General features: G+C 34.9%; 3 protein-coding genes across 5 annotated transcripts in view; 1 reads left to right on the top strand and 2 right to left on the bottom strand.

Annotated features, from left to right (window-relative positions):
- Positions 1-1,197: 1,197 nt before the first annotated feature.
- Positions 1,198-10,996, top strand: LOC101254119 (uncharacterized). The gene is made up of 13 exons (XM_004245797.4): positions 1,198-3,343; positions 3,467-3,514; positions 4,506-4,554; positions 4,638-4,686; positions 5,917-5,987; positions 6,629-6,687; positions 6,901-7,002; positions 7,349-7,406; positions 7,585-7,721; positions 7,851-7,907; positions 8,886-8,983; positions 9,995-10,200; positions 10,687-10,996. The coding sequence occupies exons 2-13, from the start codon at positions 3,503-3,505 to the stop codon at positions 10,755-10,757; spliced, it is 969 nt and encodes a 322-aa protein (XP_004245845.1). The 5' UTR covers positions 1,198-3,343; positions 3,467-3,502; the 3' UTR covers positions 10,758-10,996.
- A 521-nt stretch (positions 10,997-11,517) lies between these two features.
- Positions 11,518-16,439, bottom strand: LOC101254411 (uncharacterized). Of its 2 annotated transcripts, none has more exons than XM_004245798.5 (8): positions 16,105-16,439; positions 15,959-16,024; positions 15,713-15,766; positions 14,455-14,547; positions 14,312-14,377; positions 12,796-13,404; positions 12,446-12,517; positions 11,518-11,920 (listed from the first exon to the last, which is right to left on the bottom strand). In XM_004245798.5, the coding sequence occupies exons 1-8, from the start codon at positions 16,207-16,209 to the stop codon at positions 11,687-11,689; spliced, it is 1,299 nt and encodes a 432-aa protein (XP_004245846.1). In that variant the 5' UTR covers positions 16,210-16,439; the 3' UTR covers positions 11,518-11,686. The 2 variants fall into 2 exon arrangements, with proteins under 2 accessions (XP_004245846.1, XP_004245847.1); XM_004245799.5 differs by having other exon boundaries at positions 14,455-14,517.
- Positions 16,440-17,579: 1,140 nt separating this feature from the next.
- The window catches only part of LOC101254928 (uncharacterized), a 54,215-nt gene continuing 47,904 nt past the window's right edge, over positions 17,580-23,890 (bottom strand). For both annotated transcript variants that reach the window (XM_010327230.4, XM_010327231.4), the window contains exons 45-52: positions 23,365-23,823; positions 22,493-23,266; positions 22,321-22,394; positions 21,870-22,218; positions 21,694-21,792; positions 21,443-21,598; positions 20,657-20,838; positions 17,580-20,553 (exon numbers count right to left, since the gene is read on the bottom strand). In XM_010327230.4, the coding sequence (XP_010325532.2) occupies positions 17,856-20,553; positions 20,657-20,838; positions 21,443-21,598; positions 21,694-21,792; positions 21,870-22,218; positions 22,321-22,394; positions 22,493-23,266; positions 23,365-23,823 (4,791 nt within the window). In that variant the 3' untranslated portion in view covers positions 17,580-17,855. The remainder of the gene's footprint in view (positions 20,554-20,656; positions 20,839-21,442; positions 21,599-21,693; positions 21,793-21,869; positions 22,219-22,320; positions 22,395-22,492; positions 23,267-23,364; positions 23,824-23,890) is intronic.

Genomic DNA, 23,890 nt, shown 5'->3' with positions numbered 1-23,890 from the left:
TTATTTTCACCCTTTAATCAGAGATAATTTATACCAAATAACAAATTTCAACACTATTATTTCATTCTCTGAATGAGACTAGCTTATTCAATGTAAATTACTAATATTAATATAATTTATTCTGAGATAAAAACTAAATAAAAAATAAGCCGATATCAACTTTTTTTCAAGACTATCTATACTTGTTCAAAGTACTAAACAAACAATATTGTTCTTAGGATTATTTTCATTAATTTTGTTCTCTTGACTTTTATTTATTATTATAATATTCCTGCTGTAGTTTTTATTTTTCTGTTGGTCAAATCTGTTTTTCTAAAAAAATAATAATTATGATTTATGTATATCTTATTTTGATTTTCGAATTTTATTTATAATTTTTTTATTAAATATGTTATTATCGTTGTTATTACACGATAGTTTAATTTTTGAAATTATGACATCAAATCATCTAAAGTTGTCGGTGGATAGGTATTCCAAGGTCAAATATTATAAAAAAAAACATGAAAACATAAAGAGTACCAAAAGATTTTGTTGAAATCTTTATTTTAATTGGGGAGAAATAACAATTTGTCACAGCTATTATTAGGTGAATTGATAGATTTTGGCCCTTTTTTTTTGGCTATTTTATTTTCTGCCTAGTAATATTTTGTGGAGGAAATTAAACCTTATCTTCTTATGTTGAATATTTGTTATCATGTAATTGTTCTTATATAGAGCTTGTTACTAAATGAGAACAAGAAAAGTTTCAAATTCAAAATGAAATAGTCCCATCTCTTTCGGATAATCATTTAAAATTTATTGAATATAAATTTACAAAATAATTCAGATTATATTAAATTTAAAATATATTAGGCTAGTCCATCAAACTGGACTATAAATGATGAACCTACATTGCTAATGTCAACATTCATCTTATTCTAGAGGTTTAATTTTATATCAGGTGTCAAATGACGTAGCATGTCAAGTCAAATAAAAAAAGCAAATAGAATCATGACACAGGTCGAAACGGCATGGTATGCGTAACCAATTCCATGTCCAATAAAAACGTGTGATGAGTGTACAAGTGACATGTTTCGACCAATCAAACATCGTCATATTACTTAAATCAAATTGACTGAAGGAAGCTTATCTTCATCACAATTCTTTCATCATAGAACAATATATAATAGGAAACCTTATAATTCAAAAAAATGCACCGAAATAATTCAGAGAGTTTATGAATCAAATGTCGCAAACACGTTTGAGTTTAAAATACAATCGAAAATTAAGATCATTAAATTTAAAAACAAGCTTAAAAACCTTTATATTTATATAAAAAAGAATAAAAAAATCTATATATAAAATAATTTTTAATAAAAATATAAAATAAAATTAAAAATTTTGTGGTCTAATTCTTTCCTAAATCCTCTTTCTTTTTCCCCTTTGAAATTATTATCATAAAAGGTCCCCTTAAAAGAGAGCTAATTGTTTGTCATTTCCCTTATTGTGATTAATTTGTGGTTCTCCCTCTTTGCAACGTTAACAACTTTAAACCCCACGTACATAACTCTACTTGTTTGGTGTCTTTCTCTATTTTTTTACAAATAAGAGTTAGTGGCGGAATTAAAATATTTAATAAAATAATTTTAAAATTAAAAAGGTAAACGTGTGAAGAAACTAAGAGTTAGTGGTGAAATCAATGATGAAATTTGTTAAAAGAATCAAACATATTAATATATTGCTTTTTTGTGTGCGATAGTTATTATATTATTTTGATTGTTTAATGGTAAAACTTTTATATTAGGTACAAATATTTTGTACACCTTCGCATTCTTCCTAAAATATTAGCACAGAGACAGTTAGTCTACTTTTTCTTTATCGCAAGTTGATGAATTTATCATGTTTCTTCCTCCTCTTTTTGAGCATTATAAGAGATCATGTTTGGTTGAAATTAACATATGCTCAAATTACACATATTTTATCGATAATAAATATGCACATTTACGAAGAGTAGTAAAACTTTTATCGACATTAATTAATTATCATTAGATCAGTGTCGTTATATACTTTTAGGAACATTTATGGAGAATATTAATTGCTTCTGAAAATACATATTTAGCGGCGTTAAGATATTAATTGCCGTAATCGATAATTTTTGCTTTAGCAACAGCTCTTTCTTTTGACTTCTTTCAATTAAATTTGTGAAATGTACACTTGGATACGACCCGATAAATTATTTTTTTGAAATATATGTTAAGTATATATCTTTTTATTCTTAATTGTTACGAAAGTAATGTCGTTATTATTATATAATTTGTAGATATTTGTGAGTTCAAGTTCTCACAAAATTATGTTGAGAAATTTTAAATATGTTGTGTATCAAAATTTTGGTTTAAAATATTCAATCGTGAACAGTTCCATTGCTATGCCACCTATTGCTTCGAAATCATTGCATTAATTCTTTATAATTACGTACTATAATCACAACAATAACTATGACTCAATTCCAAATAAGTTAGAGTGGTGATATGAAACCTAAGCAATAATAATGACTATTCTACGACAATGAGGAAAATCTTTATGATATTAACAATTTTAATTAGGGTCATTTTTAACATATACATGATACATCATATTATAATAAAAGGAAATTGATGGAGGTTTGTAGTTGTAGGTCCTCCATTTGAATTAAGTTAATTATGTTTTTGTATGGACACGATGTTCCACTTTACTTTGGAGTATTGTTGTTCAAGGCTTAATTTTTGGTCTCTACTTTTAACGTCAGATATTGTTCTATATAACTTCTTGGGATTTAGAAAACCTCGTTACTTCTAACCAACTATTTTCATGGAGATTTTCTTATACTTAAATCTTTCTATGACTAATAATTTTTGTATAACAAAAACAAAAATTTGAGAAAACATAGCACTTTAAAATTTCAGACAAACGCGTTACCCTAAAATAAAATATTCTTGGCAATATAGTGTATATATCGAAATTATGAATATTACCAAATGATAATAAGTAAACTTAATAAAATAGCAATTTATTTAGTACATAATAAAATTAAGAATATTTTAATATCATGATTATTATTTGCCACGTCATTACCCTCAGCCAGATTCTTCTGAGATTTCTATGAAAACTCAGAAACTTTGGGGTTAAAAGTGTAATATTGAAAACTAAATAGGCGTCAAATAAGATTTCATCAAACTAATAATAATACCAAAATAACAAAGCCCTTTTTACTTCCGGCCACCGTCATCCGGAGAAAATCGACGGGAGCTGAAATCGGAAGACGACTGATTTTTATTCATTCAGTTTATGAAGATTACAGTAGCTTCTATGTTTTGAATAACTCTTGGTGAGTTTTTTTTTTGTAACAATTTTTCTTCATCTTTTGAATTTTGCACAACTCAAATTCGTGTTTTTGATGTGACCTAAATGTTTGTTTTTGTTCTTCATTTGTATGCGTTTTTTTTTGCAGTTTATCAAATTGGGAACAAGGAGTGAAGCTGTTAGAATGGGGGAAGTGGTAATACTGTTAAAGACTTGATTTTTATTTAATGTTAAAGAGTATTTCATGTATGAGGTATGGGGTAATTGGGTGTGGGTGGGTTGGGGGTTTGTTTTTTGTTTTTTGAAATTTGAGTACTTTGTTGATCATTGATTACTGTTACAGGAACTATGTTTTGCTTTGCCCCTTTGTATCAGAATTGTTTGTCTTAATATTGTTCCACAATAAGGTGTTTTTGTTGAGCATATAAGTTATAACAACATCCCTTCATGTTAGGAAATGCTCAGACAATTTCGGTTACATCTATTGCTCTTAGATACATGCATTTTATCTGCTAAGTTGTGCGGATTCATCACTTCTGTTGCTGCACTCGTGTTGGATTCTCCAAAAATACACACCCGTTAACATTTTTGAAGGATCCGAGCAATATAGTTTGTCTAGGTTTGACACCACAATGTTCTTTTTTTTTTCTGGTGTGGGGGGAGGATCAGTTAGGGGAGAGGAAAAGCTTGTTGAGTTTTAAAACCTGCAGGAGTAGTAGATATGGTAGCAGCTACGTTCAACTCCTACCCACATTGTTACTGGTCTATGCTTACCATGGATTTGGCAGAAGGCAAGAATTCATTTAGTGTTGCGTCTGTTGAGAATTGACAGCTAAACCTCTCCTTTGAGGGCATGTGAACATATTATATCTACTGAAGATTTGACTTACTATTTCAAGTAGTTCATTCTACGTCATTAGTAACGTATTAAATAAGTGAATAATTAGCAATAATTGTTCAGTAATGGCACTCTTATTTGAAAAATGTGCTTTAAATTGTGAGGCATATGTGTATCCACTTCTTTTGGAAGTGGAAGGATTAACTTTGGCGATTCCTTACTGCTCTTTATTTATATTGTTAAATGCTTATGACCTTTCTTGAAGTGAACAAGGAATAACTTTTGCAATGTTTTATTGGACATTATTTATATTTTCTATGCTTATAACCTTTCATTGGCTGCATGTTAGAATTATATGCGAGAGGAGGATGTAAAGCTGGACGCTGTACGGGCTAGATGTAACCTTCTCTTCATTTTTGTAGATGTTTTTTCTTTTTGGCCCTTAAATCATCCCATACTCATATTGCTCCGTTTCTGGCAGTTTCAAATGTTCTTAAAAGACATTCAGAGCTAGCAGAGCGTCTTTCTAGGTATTGGATTTAAGATACTTGATCCCTTTTACTGGTATATACATGAGTTTTCAAGTTTTTCAATAAATCTCACATCTTTTATAGAATTTCGCTCTAACCAAATGACACATAGTTAAAATTGCAAGCAAAGATATTATGCCTTCTGTTTTAGGTTGAAGTTTAAGAAAGGAGTTGAAGAGTAGACTGCACAGGTTGGATATATGTGATCGTAGGATGACTACCAGTGACGTAGTCAAAATTTTCTTTAAGGGTGTTAAAAAATATGCAGTAAACAGTTTAGAGAAGTTTTTTTTTGAGAAAATAAATAAATTAAAGAAGTTGGCGAGGGGGTGCACATAAAATTTTAATTATCACTACCTAATAATTAAGCTAAGTCATAGAACATTTGTTGTCTTTTTATAAGTTTTCCCTTTTCTTATAAACAAGATTATTCTAAAAGCCTTGTAATTGTTAGGCTCAGCAAAATAGAAAACTTGGGTATTAAACCTGTGGCCTTTATGACATTTTGAATGCCCCTAACTGCTGGCCTAACTCTCTCAGTTGTAAGGTTGTTCATTTGATAATATATCCACATATACAATACTCCCTCCATCTCAATCTATGTGATGTAGTTTGACATGACACAATGTTTAAAAAATAAAGAATAACTTTTAAAACTTGTGGTCTAAAATAAGTGATAGATAGTTGTATGGCTATATACCATTTCGTTAAGGATAAAATTGACATTTTAAAGTTAAATTGTTACTATAGAAATATGTCATTCGTTTTGGGACTGACTGAAAAGGAAAGTGAGTCGTATAAATTGGGACAGAGGGTGTAATAGTGTACCTATACATAGTACAATTTTCCGGCGAAGTGTGCTCGTCTGACCACCCTTCTGCTTGTGTAGCTCCGCCTCTGATGACTTTGGGCTTAAAAAGGAAATTCTTTAATTGAAGAATGTGAATAGAGGACCATAAAGGTAAGGAAGAACGGAGGTCAGGAGAAGGGAAAAACAGCTAGAAAAGTTGAAAAGAAGATTTATCATCAACTTAATCTACTTAATGATCATGAGAGAACTTTTTAGCACAGAAATGGACTAATAAACAGAATTTCCTGTAATTTATTCTGTCAAAGCATGTAAGATCTGAAAAAAACATATTTAACGGTTGATCAAAAGGAAAATACTCTTTGACTTGTTGCATTTATTTTATTTATAGAAGATTTAAACATATGAATTGTCTTTTCTAGGGATTCTGACAAGTCGATTTTTGATCGTCTACAAAAGGAATTTGAAGCTGCACGTGCTTCTCAAACTCAAGGTAACTTTGGTAGAATTATAGAGCACATCTTATTCTGATTTGCTCTTTCTCTTGCTCTTGTTTGTGTTCTATTTAGGTTCTGAGCACACAAATAGTACTGGAGTGATTCATTTTTGGTATGGGACGTAATGTTTAGTCTCGTACTTGATTTCCTTTTGTCATTTTCTGCGTTTTTTTGTACCATGTTTGATATCTGATCTAAGTTACTTAGCTTACCTTATAACAGCAGTATATGGCTGCAAGTTTCTTAAAAAATTGTTACTTGAAAACTTAAAAATTGTTACTTGGAAAAAAAGCTTCTTATATAAATATTGCTATGAAGTTTAATATTTACCTGGTTAACTTTTTTATCAAAAAAAGTAAATAAAAAAAAAAAGGAATTCAACTTGCTCAATCATTGTTGAATTCATGATGCTTGGACTATGTTCTTAGAGGGTATAGTTGTTTCAGTAACTGATGTATGTGGTGGAGGTACCTCATATTATTAATAAGCATTGCTTTTTTACTCTATGTTACTTGTTCCACAAATAGGGATGAGTTCTATTCCTTGATCAATCCTGGTTGGTCTTCAGTTGTCCTTCAGATGTACTTCTTCTAGTCTGGACAATAGGATATTCCTGTCTCATTCAATTCTTTTGCAGAACTCATCTTAAAAGGTGAGCAATGGAATGATGGCTTATTGGCAACAATAAGAGAGCGGGTATGTATGGTTAAATTATTCGTTCAGCTTCAATTTGATTGTTCCTTAAGATACTTCCTTCCCAACCAAGGAATCAGTAATCTGGCTTTTTCTCTCATCACATTAGCGGATGCCGGATTCAGAAACCTGCATGTTTTAGCTTACTGATCAACTATTCTGCTTTTGGTCAGATTCTCTCACATGTTTTTTGTTACGTGATTCAATTTATTTTAGGTACACATGGAGGCTGAGAGAAAGGCTATGCAAATACCAGGGGATACAACCCAGTTGCCAATTCCATTTCATGATAAAATTACCTATAAAGTTGGGAATAAGGTAAGTTGTGCCTGGTCACTACAATTTATCATGGCTTATTAGGAGAAATTATTTTTGAATGATCCTTTAAGTTATTAGATTTCTGGATTGTGAAACAATTTTCTCGTAATGTCTAATTTGTTTGTTGGTCAACTCTTATTATTGGAGTAGCTTTGTATTTCATTTCCTTTCTGTATCTTAGGTCTCCACTAAATGCTGATTCATGTATAGTTCAGTATATCTTGTGTGATATTATTTTCTACTTTTATTATCACAATAAGTTGGCTGTGCTGATGGGGCTTGGAATTGTGAGGGATATGGACCTGACTTTGTTTTATCCCTTGTTTGTTCTTTTTACTTTGTGCAGGTTATTTGTTGCTTGGATGGAGCAAGGATAGGCATACAATATGATACTTCATATGCAGGTACTTCATGTGCTATTGTCTAGTGGCGGCTACAATTCTCCAGTGGGAACATTCCAGTACATACTTAGATATACCTGTACAAATTTCCCAAATGAAGTTTATTGTGTTGGAGTTGGGTGAAAATTTTGATTTTTCATCTAGACTACTGGTGAATGATGTCAATTTGTCTAATTTACAGGCGAATCTTGTGACCTATACCACTGTGTGCTTGAGAGCAAGTCATTTCTGGAGAAGATGACTGTTCTGGAACATACAATTCCTTTTTTCTTGCCAATACGTGAAGCTGAAAATGAGTTTCTCTCGTCAAATGCAATAGTATGATCACTACATCACTTGTATTAGATCCTGTTTTAATATGTCATTGCTTCATTGTTATTAGATCCTACCTCTTTCATACATAGTACTGACTGGATACTTCTGAACTTGTATTCATGATTTCTTCAGAGATTTATTGACCATGTTGGAGATCTGTTGCAAGCGTATGTAGATAGACGGGAACAGGTATACCCTAACTTAAAAACAATGAAGTACCAGAGCTCTTCCCTCTTTTGTTGGTGAAAGAGATTACTCATCTGTTTCTTGCTCAGTCATGGGCTTGAATCACACGCATACTCTCCTTCGCAACTGTGCTTTGGGGACTCTTCAAATTTTTTAATCATTTACTAGATTCACAGAAGACTTGGTTGAATAATTAGGACAAAGTAGGGGCAGAGCAGTAGTAGAATTGAAGGAGGTGGAATCATCTTTGGGTTGGACAGTGGATAAACAAGGTAAAGGAAACCTAGATGACTAAATAGAGAGGATTTCAGATTAACATTGTAACATAGATAATTATAGATATAGAAGATATTGACTGGAAAGCAGAAAAAAGATATCGTGTCCTAACGATAAAGCTTGCTTAATCTTTTCTGTTGGCTAGACCAGTCCTGTAAGTTGTAACTAGTTGTGACTATTTTCTGGAATGTGTTGGTTCCCTGGTGCTAGACTAGTATAGTTTTGTTTTACAGGAGCAATCTCATTCGCTGAGTCTTTGTAACTTTTGATGCATCTTCTTGATGCCTTTAATGAATTCTCATTGCTTCATAAAAAAAATGAGAAGACTGGAGGCTTGTGGGATGTAATTGTAATTCAGAAATTCAAGATAAGAAAATTAACGTCTTTAGTATTTGGAAGGAATTGTGTTGAGGGGATGAAGTTAACGTATGATGGATAACATAGAGAGTGTCTAGCTATTTTAGTGATTTAATAGGGTTTCCTTAAGTGCCGTTTAGACATAAATTTACTTTACCTATCAAAATATATTTTAGTGACATTTGCATTGGTGAAATACAACTTGTTCTTAAAGGGTTGAAGATCTTCTAGATACTCCTCATTTGTAATTAGGAAATCTGTAACTTGTCGTGGCAGGTTTCTGTTTTTTGTGGAAATAGAATACAAGTCGTTACCTTCTCAAAAAAAAATACAACTTGTTCTTTGCAGGTTCGGCTTATTAAAGAGTTGTATGGAAATCAAATTGGTGAACTCTATCATAGTCTTCCATACCATATGATTGAGTTTGTGATTGAAGATTTTGATTCGTATGCCTTCTCTTCCTTTCTGTTATTGTCTTCTGTTTCACTGTGCGTCACTGGATGTTGAATTTGAATTTCTTATTTCATTTAGGTGTTTCCAACTTTGATCTTTCCTGTGTCATTACTGGTCTTGTGGAAGTACTGAACAGAAGAAATAAGTGAACTAGATTTTGTTGTTTAGGCTGCAGAAGCATGAATATAATAAGCTTCCAACTTGAATATCAGTATGCAAAGATACTAACAATACCGTGAACTATGAAGCAGATTATATATATATATATAAATAGTTCAACAATCGTGGTGCAATACTTGATTAACTTGGTATTAAGAATAAATGTTATATATATATATATATATATATAGTTCAACAATCGTGGTGCAATACTTGATTAACTTGGTATTAAGAATAAATGATATATATATATATATATATATGTATGTATGTATACATGTATAGTTCAACAATCGTGGTGCAATACTTGATTAACTTGGTATTAAGAATAAATGTTATCAGCCTATAGCACAGCCTCCTTTCTCCTGTTGTGTCCAAACACAACTTTGTTGATATGCCCGGCAATCTTCTATCAATAATTATCTAAAGGAAGGAAAATATAATAGATATAGAAGGAAATCTCGATAGAAAATATTTTGATTGAAGCTTGTGATTTAGTTTTTGACGCAGCAAGTGAGGGAAACCTACAGGTTGTGCCGGGGCTGTGCGCTCTTTCTTTCTGTGTGGGACAATACCGGGGAGAGAGGGGAATGCGTCGAGGCGGCGTGATATGTAGCAAATTCTTCATTTTCTGATTGGGTATATGTGACTTGCCGTTGTGTGCGTCTGACTAACAATTTTTTGTCAAATGTTTCATTCGATCTCATTATATGTATGTCTGTCTAGAGCAAATGTTTGACCTGTAATCTTGGTTACTACAGAGAGTGCTACTCCAGTACTCTACATATTTTAGTTATGGGTTAACTTGCAAGGTCCAACTCTTACCAACATTTATGTCCTTGCAGCAAGGTGACAGTGGGTCTGAGATATGCAGATCTGATCTCTACACTTCCCACTGGGGTTAGTGTCCTGGCATGGCCTATGCACCAATCCAAGAGATCTTCTGATAAAATTGCCTCGCATCTGAAAGGAAATGGAGTTGGAAGTCACCCTATCCCAGCGCGTTTGACGTATGCAGAGCATGCACTCCGGACCATGGGTCTTCCACAAGGTTTTCCTTCTTTTTCTGAATTGCCCTCTATTACTGTATGTATAAATTGTTTGACAATGCATATTCTGTGTTCTTCATGAAGAACCCGTGATATGTTTGTGCTATTCATGATTCTGTGTTTACCTTTAATTTGAAAAAAACAAAACAAAACAAAGAGCTCCTTATACCTGCTTTGAGTTTTTGGTGTTCATGAGATTGAGTTGCTAGAATGATAAGTAATGTCAGGCATAAAAAAGGTTAAAAGGACAGTTACAGCAATACAAGCATGCATACTTAGCTTTACCTCAGATTGAAAGACCAAAACAAGGCATTAAGTATCACTTGTAATTAGCATTTCGTTTACATGGTGATTTAAAGGCTAAACCACGAGAAGTCTTCTGGTGACAAAATATCTGCGTTAAAATACTCCCGAAGCTTCTTTGATGTTGATTTGAATTTTATGTATTGATCGGGATGCTGAGTAACTGACATCTTTGCTTCTTGCAGCATATGCAGAAATTGTCTTGAATCTTCGTCAAGCCCTGCATGACATGTTTCCTCACACAAGCTCCACATAGTTGTAGTTATTCGTGCCCTGTAGTAGCGCCTTGTTGCATGCTGTGTAGCGGATGCCCTGGTTGTAAACTGAATGTTTTTCCCCTTTATACATGTATAGTTTGAAAATCCAGCGTAGTGAGGCGTGAACCCCTTCTTTTGGCAACTCTTTAACTTAGTTCAGGAAAATTTGCCTTTGTTATTTGTTCCAACGATTATGTTTTTGCCTTTTGGGGAAGAAATGGAATAGAATTTACAATCATCCCTTTCTAGTCTTCATTTAGATTTTTTCTCCATTACAGGACTTGGCCTCGACAAGTTAACACTTCAATTATGAGTATACATACTTAGACATCTTAATCCGTCTCTATTACGAAATGATTATCTTAACACCACTAAAATTCATGTGGCACGTCAGTGTTGGGTGTCCACGAGACACACTGGGAGCAAGTTAAAGTGTTTAGTTGCTAGTTAAGGTGTCTAGATGCGTGCTCTTAAAGTTTGAGTACTTATTTGCAAATGAATATCATCTAACTTCTGCAACAACAACTAGAATTTTACGAGAGTGTTTTCTCCTAAGATTTTCAATTTGCTCAAAGATATCCTTATGGTTTTGAAAGATCAATAATCTGCAAAAGAAATTGAAAGAAGGCCATTTACAGAACCAGGTAATTTTTTTTTGAAAGAAGACTTGTCACAAAATATGAAAAGAGAAGAACTGATCAAATATCAAGAAATAAAACTGCAAGTTATTCCCAAAGTATTCACTGCTGAGCAACAATCTTTATGTTAGAACAGAACAATATTCAGCATTTCATTTCACCAGCGGTTCGAATATGACAGCAATAGAAGCGCGGGTAATACAAACAAGAATGTTTCTTAAACAAATGGTAAATGTCTCACAAACATATTTTGTTCAGTTTTGGAGATCACAGAATGATGTGTGTGACATTCAACATTCAGCAACAGGGAAAGCAGAGCCAATGCTATCTCCCAATCGATAACATTTAATATTAACAGGGTATGGGCCAATCTCGACGTGGTTTTCCTCCCCTCCAACAAAGTAACAGATAGTGTAGATGGCAACTTCAAATTCAGGGCTAACTCCAATCAAACTGCTTGACACAGATTTGAGGACACCGTTCCATTCAAACTGTATAGTGAGTAGTTGAGTTTCTGAGTCGGGCTGAATTTGGAAAAGAGAACTTCAGTTAACACGCTGAGTGAATACAAATAGATGGCGGAAAAACTAAGGTAGATATACTCTTTTACACCAATATATCAGCATCTTTGAACAAGATTCTGCATTTCCATATGATATGGTTGATATATACATACTTGACAATGTTGTTTACAGAACGAGATTTTCTCCAGATATTGTTAGTTACTCCCTCCGCTACAATTTGTTCGTTGTACTTTCCTTTTTTAGTCCGTTTCAGAAGAATGTTTTTTCCTTTTCCGGTAACTCTCTAATTCCAACTTTCTACATGACATGTTTAAGACCACTAGATTAAAGAATGTTTTGGTACATTCTACGTATCTTTAGTTCAAGATCACAAGAATCAGATATTTTCTTTACTTTCTTAAACTCCACGCCAAAATCAAAACCAAACTGAACACTTACTAGATTCAGAAAAGATTAGTGATTCATGTATCAGGTGTCAAAGTCTGTTTATTGCTTAGACAACTAAATTAAAGATTGTTGACTTACAATCTCTCCACGCCTTCGGGGGAAAATATATCCTTGATAGTCAACATTGCCCTTAGCTTCCTCTAAATAGAACTGCGTAGGATAAAACAAGTAAGAAGAATATAAGCTTTTCTTGTTCTTTCCACAGCTCAGAAATTCTGCACTTCAATGCAGTTTAGGGTGAAAAGGACAAAAAACTAACAATAAGCTGTACAAGGTATGAAATCTATTGAACGATGACTGATTTGTCATGTTCCTCTCCTAAATGAATTTTAAAATGCACATAACTATGGAAATTTACAATTAATTCTAAGTAGAGGGGAAGAGTAATGTCATAGATACAATATATAAATGAAAATCAGTAATTGCACCTGAAGCCAGTTGTGAAATCCAGACACCTCTTTCTCCCCGCGTTCCTTAATCTCTCCAACAAAAACATGTTCAAAAGCTGAAGAGCTAGCGGATGTACCACCTCGACTATAAAGGTCAAACCAGAGACGTGTCAACATTCTCTTAAGTTCTTCATAATCACCAGAAATTATGCCTTTCAATGACAGATACTTGTGCAGATATTTAATTGGTGCGGTTCTACTGATCTCTTCTATGAATGCTGTTTGTTCTCGCTTTTCTTCAGGTGTTACATTCTCCTTAACACCCTGATTTGGATTATAATTATCCAAAAGGGAACAGAAACGAGAATAAGAAGGCTTGTTAAATACGTCGTCATTCAGCCAGGAAAATAAGCACCCTTCTGCCATATCATCCTTATTGTACACCTTTTTCCCTTCACCACACTCAATCTGGTAATCTTTCCCTGGAACTAAGCGGTTAAGATCAAGTTCCCAGAGCTTGTTGCAAGCTTTCGATAAGTCTGATAGCTCTTCTTCGGAGGGTTCCATGTCAACTCCATATTCAACCTCATTGGAGTAATCTTGCTCATCAAGAGGCTTTTTGTAATTGTTCCAAGAATCCATTTTTACCTGTTGCAGCATATTCATAATTTTCATACAGTAAGCATAAATTAAGAACATGTAATCATAAGAAAAGAACATGGTCACCAATTTCCTTAAAGAGTTATTTCAACAACAAGAAGAGCGGAATTAGCAAGTATACTTCAAAATGACGAATATTTTGTATAGTGGAAAGGGATCTTAGAATGATTCAAAATTTAGTTTTTAGTATTTGTTAACTCTAAGCTCCAATGCTCTCAGAAGCACGGTTGCCATTGGAACTCCTTCCCCCCTCGAACCTATCAATGCCAAGTTATTCTCAAATTAGCTGTTAGTTGATATAGGTTTCCACTCCATATCAATTACCACCCATATATGCTCATTAAGTACTTTATATAAAGCTCCTAAGATTTGATATCATAAGAGGGAAGGCAAAATGAAGGTTAGAAGAGTTATGTCTTAACATCTCTTAGTAGTTTCTTGCCAAGCCTCACAAGTAAGACGGTAGCATTGCACTGTTCTGAAACCAATCAGGGCAGACAAGATGGAGTTAAAATTGCATTGCATAACCTACAATTTTTGATCAAGTCGATACCTCAAAATTTTTTCACACTCACTAAATTCCACTCATCCATAAATTTGTATAAGAAAGATTTGAAAACTCAGTCTCCTCCCACAATAGAGACATTCCACAACCTAGTTCTAACCTCATGATTAGTTATGATTTCTAAATCCTATGATCCACCTATATCTTCACTCGTGTTAATTGCTGAGAAAACATTAACACCTAGCTTTCACTATAGTTTAATCAGATACTATCATTTATCATAATCTTCTATCTACTAACAAGAAAAGAAAGCTTGTCTAGACGAAAACTATCCACTCCTTGCTTGTAGTTTAGACAGTATATTAGTTCTCTAAGTTGTAGAACAATAACCTGTTGGTGCCGTTTAGTAGGCTTTTTCTGGACAGTCTCCCAGCCGTCACTGTTTCCCTCGCCCTCCTGCAGATACCAGTAAAACATGTGAATACCATCACGAGGAAGATTAGAATAAATATGATAATTGAGCAAGACCAAACCTTTTGGTTCCAACAGCTTTGGTTGACATTGTCTCTCCTCTCGTCTTCATTTCTTTGGTACCCCTGAGGTGAAGCTCGCATGTTTTGAGACGGCTGAGAACAATTATTGTTCAAACAGAAAACAACATACTACTACACAGTGACTACATAAATATTTCACCCTCATGACACTATTATACTTATCGCTTCATTCTTCAACTCACTTGAGATCTTACACAAGACGCTGTTCTTTTAGTTTAGAACTAATTTCCATATGAAAAAATCAGAACCGACTTTTATTGCCTTTCAAACAGTTACTTCTTGTAAAACTTTGCGTCACATGCAATACCATTTCACGAGATTTTTCTTATCAATTCAGCATTTGCATCTTGTTCTGTCATATTGCATAAATCAACTGTACAAGCAGCTCCGCACCTTCTTTGCACAAACAAGGAGAGAAAAACAATCACACTTATCCCTCCCCATCCCATCCCATCCCATCCCATCACCAAACAAATTCTTTGGATTAACTAATAAAACAATGAGGACGACTATATGTCGGTCACACACTAGTTGGGAATTGTTATATGAATGGCTGGAGGCACAACTTTAGCTACTGGGTTTGAACATGTGGCAGAAACGGGATTTTCACTAAGGAGATACAATATCTAAAGAAGTAAACAAACGAAGTATCCAAAGGGGTTCAATATCTCTACTATATATACATAAAAGATAAATTTTGACAATGGTATATAGTATAATTTTTAGACCAAGGGGGTTAGAGGTATCTTAATTCCTCCCCTGGTTTGAACCCAATAGCTTTGGCTCAAATTCTATATTTGTGTTAAAAAATTCATTTGATATGTACAATAATCTATCTAGAACCTAGTAAGTAACAAGAACTATGGTCTAGAACCCATATATTAAAAATCCCGGCTTCACCTTTAGCTTTATGAGTCCTCTATATCCCTTCACACTCTATTTGGGCCAGTCTCACTGTATTTGGGTTATTCTATGAAGCAAGAAATCCCATCACACTACAGAAACAGAATCAATCTAGAGATCAATGGCAAGTTTAATCATCACTGTAAAGATTCAAATTTTACTTAAAAAAACTACATTTTGACCACAAAAAGCTACTCTACAAACAAGAAAACTTGAGACAAAAAAACATATAATTCAAGAATTGGGAGTCTCATATTCATGACATTTACACCATAGAATCTTAAAGACACTATAAAACAAAAAACAACCAATAAAAAAAAAAACTTGTATGCACCTTTTGGGGCATCATGTGAGGCCTTGATTCCTCATTTCTCCCATATCTCTCATCCTGCAAAAAAATTCAAACTTTTACAAAGGTATTATCGAAAACAAACACTCTATCATCCCAAGGTAGATAAGATCTGCATACACTCTGCACTCAAATTACAACTTATTTGTTATTATTATTAATAAGGGATTAAAAAAAATCCAAACTTTAAAATTAAATTCAACTCTAATACTCTAACAAATCAAGAAAAACCTGTATATTATATCCAGTTCTACTATCAGTATTAACCCCATCATCTTCCTGCTCCCCTGTCACCACCTGCACATATTAGCATAACCCCATTAACATACATTTAAAAAAGATTGAATCTTTATAAAGTGTCAATCTTGGGTGCTAACCTGCGCCCAACTGGATCTTGACCGTTCATCACGATCTTGATTGTCTCTTTCATTTTCATCATTGCCCAAAGCCACATTCAACAACCCTTTTACTAAACCTTCCATTGTTGATCAAATCAACAAAAGGGAATTGTTATTATTATTTTTTTATTATTAAAATTGATTTTAAAAATTATATTATTTTTTTTTGGAGATTACTGGTATTGTGTGATCTGATAGTGGTGGAATTTAATAGTTGCAGTTGAATGAAGTTGAGTGAGGCGGGTAATGGCATTTATGTGAATATCTTGATGTTTGAGGTTCTTTTGGTTAAATTTTGCCGACAGGAGGGACTTAAATGACTGAGAACATGTTGTTGACATTAACGTAAGGAAGTCCTGCAAGATAATTTTTGAATACCAATAAAAGGAAGACAGCTGTCCTGCTTAATTTGGTTGATAATATAAGAAATAAAATATCCTAGCATTAATACTCTCTTTTTATAACTGGATATGATACAATAGATATTGAATTATCGTGAAAATCTAAATTTTTGATATTGTGATCTCGATAATTCGATATTTTGATTGAAATTTTTTATATATAAGAAAAAACCAAAAATATTGCACCAAAGCGTATAAATTAATTATTTGAAATTTTTTATATATAAGAAAAAATCAAAAATATTGCACCAAAGTGTATAAAATTAATCATTTGAAATTTTTTATATATAAGAAAATATCAAAAATATTGCACCAAAGCGTATAAAATTAATTATTTAGACATCAGAATTTTGACTATTCTATATTAATTAATTAATTAGCGAAAGAAAGTAAAACGCTTCTTGAAAATTCGAATTCATGTGGGTAATTTTATAGAATGACAAACTAATAATATAGAATAAATATAATAGCTACCGTGTGATTTATTTGTATTCAATGACAAATTGTTTGTTACTCCATCTCTCCCTCATATTCTCGCTCGCCACTCTTCCTCTCTCGCTCGCTTCCTATCGCTCGCCTCTCTCGCTTTATACAATAGAATTCTATAAATTGTGTTTCTAATTGTATAAAGCGAGAAAAAAAAATAGTATATACACATGCAAATATATATATTTTCGTCTTATACACTTTTAATTATATAATAAAAGTACTCCCCTGTCCAAGTCTCTTTTGCCTTTCTCTCTTTCTCGTTTTATACAAATTCAAATTATCTATAATTTCTCTTTTTCTAGTTTTATACACTTCTTTTACCATGGAGCACAATTATACAAACTTTGCTATAACATACAAATATGAATTTTGTGTTTACTATATATGAAAGTTGCTCATCATTTACAAATCTTGCAGCCTCTCTAGAGCAGATCCCGTTCATAAATTTTGAAAATACTAAAGTGCATTTTGAGGCAAAATAAATATCTTATAAAAAACTACTCATCATAAATTTCAGTAAACATAAGAAACAATGAAAAATGAAGACTGTAACATGGATGACTGTAAGCTAAAGGAGCTTCTGATTGCTGTAAAATTACGAGTACCAAAATTTAAGAAAGGAGCCTCTTAGGAAAATCCATAACAAAGTCATTGTGATCCCAATGGTACAACTATGTACATGAATACACAGTTCCGACTGTACAAACTACTCGAGACTATTTTCCGATTAAGATGGAAGTAGAGCCACAAATCAGTATTTCGCCAACGGGGAAAGCAAAATCAAGAAAGCTGCTTTGTTTATTGGGTTAGTAGAAACTGGAATATAATGAATCAAACTTACTATGGCTCGATGTGAAACTGTGGGTCATCGATAACTCTCATTGGCTTCCAATCAGATTCTTCTCTGGGCTGTCTGAGAGCAACAAAATGAAGTGCATCACTGTGCACTTGGTAGATATGACATGCCCAGGGATATGAATCTGGGGCTTCCCAGATCTTCTGTTCTTCAAATAGCGTCTCCTCGATCAATGTTTCTGCAACACAGTATGCAGCATTTGGTTCAGGCTCAGTAAAATCAGGTACAGCTACACATCCAGGAGAGACAAAGCCCTCAGGCGCACGAGGGTGCCAAATTGATATGGGATTGGTGAAATCATCTAAGCAGTTCCTCCACACCAGGTCATAGCCGACTGGGAGGGCGAATAGTTTGTCAGAATAACGATATACAGCTGAAACATTAGGAGGATGAGAACCAACATGAGTAATATCTCCAATTGAGATGTACCCATGGGGTAAACCGGAAGGGCGCCAGATACTACAGATCCCATCATCTTCTGAAACATTCTTCCGGCACAATGTACAACGACCTTTCAACTCTCGCTCACTGCTCCATACCTTAGAAAATGTGACAGCATGTTGAACAAATTTCCTTCTATCGGAGATGGCGCCCCAGGAAGCCAGCCCCCTTGATTCAATTATAGGCTTTTTCTGGCTAAATGAATCTCTTCCATCATTATCATTCGATGCAAAGGATACATGTCTCTGGCTTGAAGGAACCTTTAGCTGCAGACATGCCACGTCAGTTTGATATGCTTTCCATATCTTACGCACGACTGAACAAATTCTTACAGCTTGAGGCACCTCAATTTCATCTTCAGTGTTGCACTTTATTACCCGGACAAACTTCTGAGACCTTCGGAATTTTTTGACATGAATTATTAAGTGAGAAGGTCTAGGGTAGCCAGCTTTTGCTAATTCAAGTGCCATGAGTTCTTCCCAAGGTACATCCCACATGATTTTACAGGGCTTCTTGTCCATCTTATCAGCAGACAAACACTGGAGAAGCATGACCCGTTTATTAGTCACCAAAACAATCCGCGAATAAGGAACCATAAAATGATTTTCATAATAATCAGATAAGGCAAATTTAGAAGGCTCTTTAAAAAGTTCAGTGCAACCAAAATGGCGGCTCTCTTCAGCAAGGTGAAGTATCACTTGACCCTGTGCTTCTCGCTCACTGTAATCTCTAAGTATATTGTCTGCATGAATAGCACGGGGATTTCTTATCCTATGGAAGGTGGTCTTGTTGCTAAGGATTTCAATGCAACGAGAACAACTTGCACCAATCCCGTCGACAGTCAATGAAAAGAAGTCCAATGCTCCACTCACTGGTTGAGCAACGAACCCCACAACAGCTCGTCCAAGCCCATGGGCAAAACCAAGAAGGCCATGTTGTCTAGCACTCTCCACAGGCCTTGTCACTACCCCAGAAACTCCGAATGCAACACCTTGTGCCAGGGCTTCAGTCCCTTGCCTGATCCCTTCACCAACTCCAGTTATTCTTCTTGACCATATCTGCTTTGAACGCAGCTGCAAAAACTGTCCATCTGTTGACAGTTGAGCAAAGCCTTTGCTGAGAGAGGCTAAAGTTGAGCTTGTCATACCCAGCACATCCACTGAAAATATTAAATGCAGAGGGTTATGAATTAAATCTCTAAAAATACGGTTTCCCACTGCAGAAATGACGGAACTTTTTCTCATAAATCTGTCTCTGCGAATCACTTTTCTTAAATGGATCTGTAATTTAAAGGCATTTCCGACAGCCGACAGTACTGGGCCCCATACGCCTAGAACCCCATCTGGTCTTTGAGCAGGTGCACTCTCTAATGACAACTTCAGTCTTAGTTCAGATATATCAATCAAGTCCACACGTATTTCAGGATCAACCTGGCTGACACTAGAACTGTTTGGTAGGCGATCCAGTTGAAGATTGTTATAGAAATCTATAAAAGCCCAAATTATCGGCTCATGAATGTTAAGCCTCCAGTATTTATCTGTTACCCTTACATGAACATATGGGTATACCTGAACACCATCAATGTTCTCATTGCGCACTGTAAAAGTCATCTTGAGGACTGGATGATGCATATCAATGTTTTGTTCAGGTGCCAGAAGTACAGGCATCAATGTGAGGGGCAGTTGATTGTCAAGCTGCAAGTACCCCAATATAAGCTTAAACTTGCTAGTAGTTCCACCATCATATCCAGTAGAGTAGGATATGAATACTCTGTCTAGATACAAATATAATACCTCTCTAGGTCTATGGTCCACAATAGAAACCCCAATTGCACCCAACTCAACTGTAACTTGTAAATGAGATCCATTCTCCTGCATCTGGTTCTGTATGTGAGAACTGCCAAGATTTCCAACTTCTGCTAGAGACATGCTCCCTTCTTTTGAACTTAATAATGCTGCTCCCTCATCGATAAACCTAGCAACCCTGACATCAGCCATATCTATAACACGGAAAAGCAAGCCTAATCCATCACTTTCAGAACAGAACCCTGACTTCTCCAAATCAAATTTCCAGACCCTAGAGCTATTTCCACTGTAAATCTCAGCATCAATAAGTTTTTGGCCATAGGGATTCTCCCATGAAAAGTTTGTGGTTGAAAGAGGGAGTAGCTGGATCCATGCATCATTGCAAAATCCAGATTGCCGAAGTCTAATGACCTTTCTCTTCGTCCTGTTTTCGATCCTATCAAGCATATATAGTAGATTAATGAGACAAGATTTGAATTAATCAGAAGCTTGAAGTAACAGAGCCTGTGACTGTTACTAAAAAAAGATTAATCAGGTACCTAATTGGACCCCTTGTTGATCCAAGGCGAAAAACAACAATGAAACGTGACCCCTCTTCAAAGCCACGAACTTCCATCTTTAACAATCTTCGTGTGCCATCATTTCTCCTCAAGACAAGAGGAACTGTGTCCTCCTTAACAATTTGAACAGGAAATGACCAATTTGTATCATCTAGTTGGACCTTCGAAATTGATATTAAATTGTAAGTGAACTTGCCCGTTATCAACTAAAATAGTGCATTTACTCTCAAAAACTGCAATAACTAACAATCAAGAAGGCAGAAAAAAATAGGAATTATGCGGCATTATTGACACCTTCCTTCCAGAATGAACACGTAAGAAACTTGACCAGGAAATTTACTACATATCCACTCTTTCAAACTAGCACACCCATGGACAAACTATGGTCACACCAGTAAACCAAATAGTACCTTGTTTCAACAAATAATCAACAGGTTTATGGTAGCATCTAGAGTGGAACAAAATTAATTTGATTAATGCATCAGAAATGGCAGAAAAAGACACTTTATAGCACCATAAATATACTAAATTCCAAATGAGAATTATATAATGAAAATCATAAGGTTGAGAGATATATCCTCTAAGAAATATAGAAGTTCAAAGCCAAATGAAGACAATTCGTTAGCATATCATTCACGTTTTCAGAAAGGGCAAAAAAGAAAGAAGTGTAGACTGTGTAAGATACCAATATTAGGGATGTATTTTCCATAGGCATTTTAAAATTAATTTTAAGGTCAGATTACACAGTAAAAAGAATCCACTCACCTGGAGTTCATCAGGTCCACCTGTATCGCGATATACAAAAGAGGCTCTGACATCAGATGCACGCAAAACCTTTGGCTCATCTTCACTGCTTAATTTCAAAAATATATCTTGACCAAGTCTATTGGTAAATGTAACAAATGGCCGAACAGTAATAACCTGCCAAAAGAGCTGGTAAGTACTCAATAAAGATGTTTGAATTGGATTCCATAGGAGTTAAGAGAACAAAGCTGATACTGCTGTTGAGACAGAACCTTTGTTGGAACAGTTTGATAAGGGCAAGGTTTTGATGATACAAAAAGCCGCATGCAATTTCCATCAGTGTTGTAGGCCCAGAAATCCAGCGAGCCATCCTAATATAGAGGACAGATTATAAATAGGTTTCTAAACACGGATAAAACATATACTACACAGGATAAAGATTCTTTACCATGTCACCCAACGGAGAAAGATCCTTAACAGGACCAAAACTCTTCTCACCCGACAGATTGATTGATGCTGAAAGGCCTAGCAACTTGAAGTTTATAAAAGATGCAATTGTATTTCCTTCATATATTTCCTCCTCAGAGATCTCCTCTAGGAAGAGATCATTATTCCTTTTAGATAGCAAAGGCAAAGCAATCTTCTTCTTTGTTTTCCGACCACTCAAGTCTATAAGCCTGAAAGTAATTGGCGGACATCGTGCAACTGAAAGCCAAAAAGGAGCATAGACCTTGGTAATCTTTGCTTGCAGAGGCCTTTCATGGGTATGCGTATGTTCAGCAATTACTTGAACAATCCTGCAAGCGCCAGTAGCTTAAAGGATTAAGAATGAAAACTAAAATAAGATTTTTCACAAAATGAAGAAAGAACATAATCAGCTATCGTATTTTCTTTGAGACCTTCCAGAAATTGAACTTCTTAGATTTATTGTCTTTGCAGGTGCCATCTTAGGATGGGATATGAGTATAGCCTCCTGTAAAGAACGTTAAGTTAGCATAATTACAATGCATTAGAAAAGGCATCAAGAATCAATTGAGTGAAGAGAACACAAAGTAATCACAAAAAACTAACATGTAACGGCAACCATCCTCTTTGTGGAAGCAACGAGAAGTACAAAGGATTCCTTATGTTGGCACTATAAACCTTGACAGATTCACCAGGAGTGAATATCCCTCTAACGCAAGTGAGAAAATGACCACTGGCTTGCATCTCAAGAACAGAGTATTCAGCGGTAAGAGGAAGATAATTGGTAATTGCAAGGGGTGGCCTGATCACAAGGGTCCAATCTTGAATAGGATCAGAGTGCATGTCCTTTGTGATCTCAGTTGCTTGTATACTCAAGCAGAACCACATGCCCCGGTTACTGTTGGATGAGGTTCCACTAACTGCAGGGCAGTATAAGAGTTCCTCAGACTCACTGAGATTTGACACAGATATTCCAGCGTTTTCTGATGGAATCTCAAGATCCCGAGTGTTTCCAGACACGTCCATTACAGAACTCCATGAATATTCTTCAGTTTTTTCCAAGTATGAAGGCCGCACTTGCAGTATGTATAGTCCAGAATGGGTCAGGACAGATAAAGGCAACGGAACAACTTCCCCAGGTCTTATAGGCCCAACATAAATCTGAGCCTTGAGATCTGTTGACTTGCCTTTCCTGTTCCTAAGCCACCGTCTCTGTTTTGCGTAGTTCACAGATTTTAGTGGATTGGACGACTCTGGCCATTTCAAACTATTGAAATCTGGAGCATAAACCCATCCATCAGCAGTGTTCACAGATTTCTTATCTACATGCCATTCATCAACCCATTCCCAGCCTGATGGAAGTTCAACTTCATTTGTCCCCTACCCAAATGACAGAAATTGATGCTTAAGACCAGAAATAGACAAACCAATTGCTACTCAAGTACAGGCACAAAAAATAATAATATGTGGATATATACCTCATTAGCATCAAACCACCCAATATCAGGATTGTATTTCTGGGTCTCAAAAAACTCATCTGTCACAACTTCATCACCATAAACCTCTTGTGTCTCATCATTATCATGCCTTCTTTTCTCATTTGAAGCATTGAGCTTAAGCTGTAAATCCAGAGTAAATTCTGTGTAGTTACGAACCAAAACCAGAGATCTAATCTTGACATATCGATTTCCATCAGCTATGCTCACTTCACTGGCAACAACAGTATTTCCTAGTCGCCAACAAGCAGCAGGTGCAGCATAATTTAGCCTCACAGTAGTCCAAGGTCCTTCTCTGGTAGGACTGATCTGGATAAACCCAGGTCTTGCCTTAGTATTATAGGACTTCTCACTCTTTCCAACTTCAAGTTGAGGAGACAAGTAAGCAGCTAATTTTATTCTTCCTGATGATTTCATTTCTTTTCCTTCACTGGTTATCATCTGCATTTCATGGTCAGATAAGCAAGACGCCATGAAAAAGTAGCAAAACGGGATACCGTAAAACAAT

Source organism: Solanum lycopersicum, chromosome 8 (genome assembly GCF_036512215.1).
Source record: "Solanum lycopersicum chromosome 8, SLM_r2.1".
NCBI classification, from domain to species: domain Eukaryota; kingdom Viridiplantae; phylum Streptophyta; class Magnoliopsida; order Solanales; family Solanaceae; genus Solanum; species Solanum lycopersicum.
Note: the sequence above shows the minus strand (reverse complement) of the source record. Positions and strands in the feature narration are given on the sequence as shown.

Excerpts from the sequence above, each read along its gene's own strand:
- LOC101254119 (XM_004245797.4), top strand. Across the intron at positions 4,555-4,637 it reads GGACGCTGTACGGGCTAGAT|TTTCAAATGTTCTTAAAAGA; the intron begins GTAACCTTCTCT and ends CGTTTCTGGCAG. Across the intron at positions 8,984-9,994 it reads GTGATTGAAGATTTTGATTC|CAAGGTGACAGTGGGTCTGA; the intron begins GTATGCCTTCTC and ends ATGTCCTTGCAG.
- LOC101254411 (XM_004245798.5), bottom strand. The coding sequence starts at position 16,209 with ATGGAAGGTTTAGTAAAAGGGTTGTTGAATGTGGCTTTGGGCAATGAT. Across the intron at positions 14,378-14,454 it reads AAAGCTGTTGGAACCAAAAG|GAGGGCGAGGGAAACAGTGA; the intron begins GTTTGGTCTTGC and ends TGGTATCTGCAG. Across the intron at positions 13,405-14,311 it reads CTACTAAACGGCACCAACAG|GTAAAAATGGATTCTTGGAA; the intron begins GTTATTGTTCTA and ends ATGCTGCAACAG.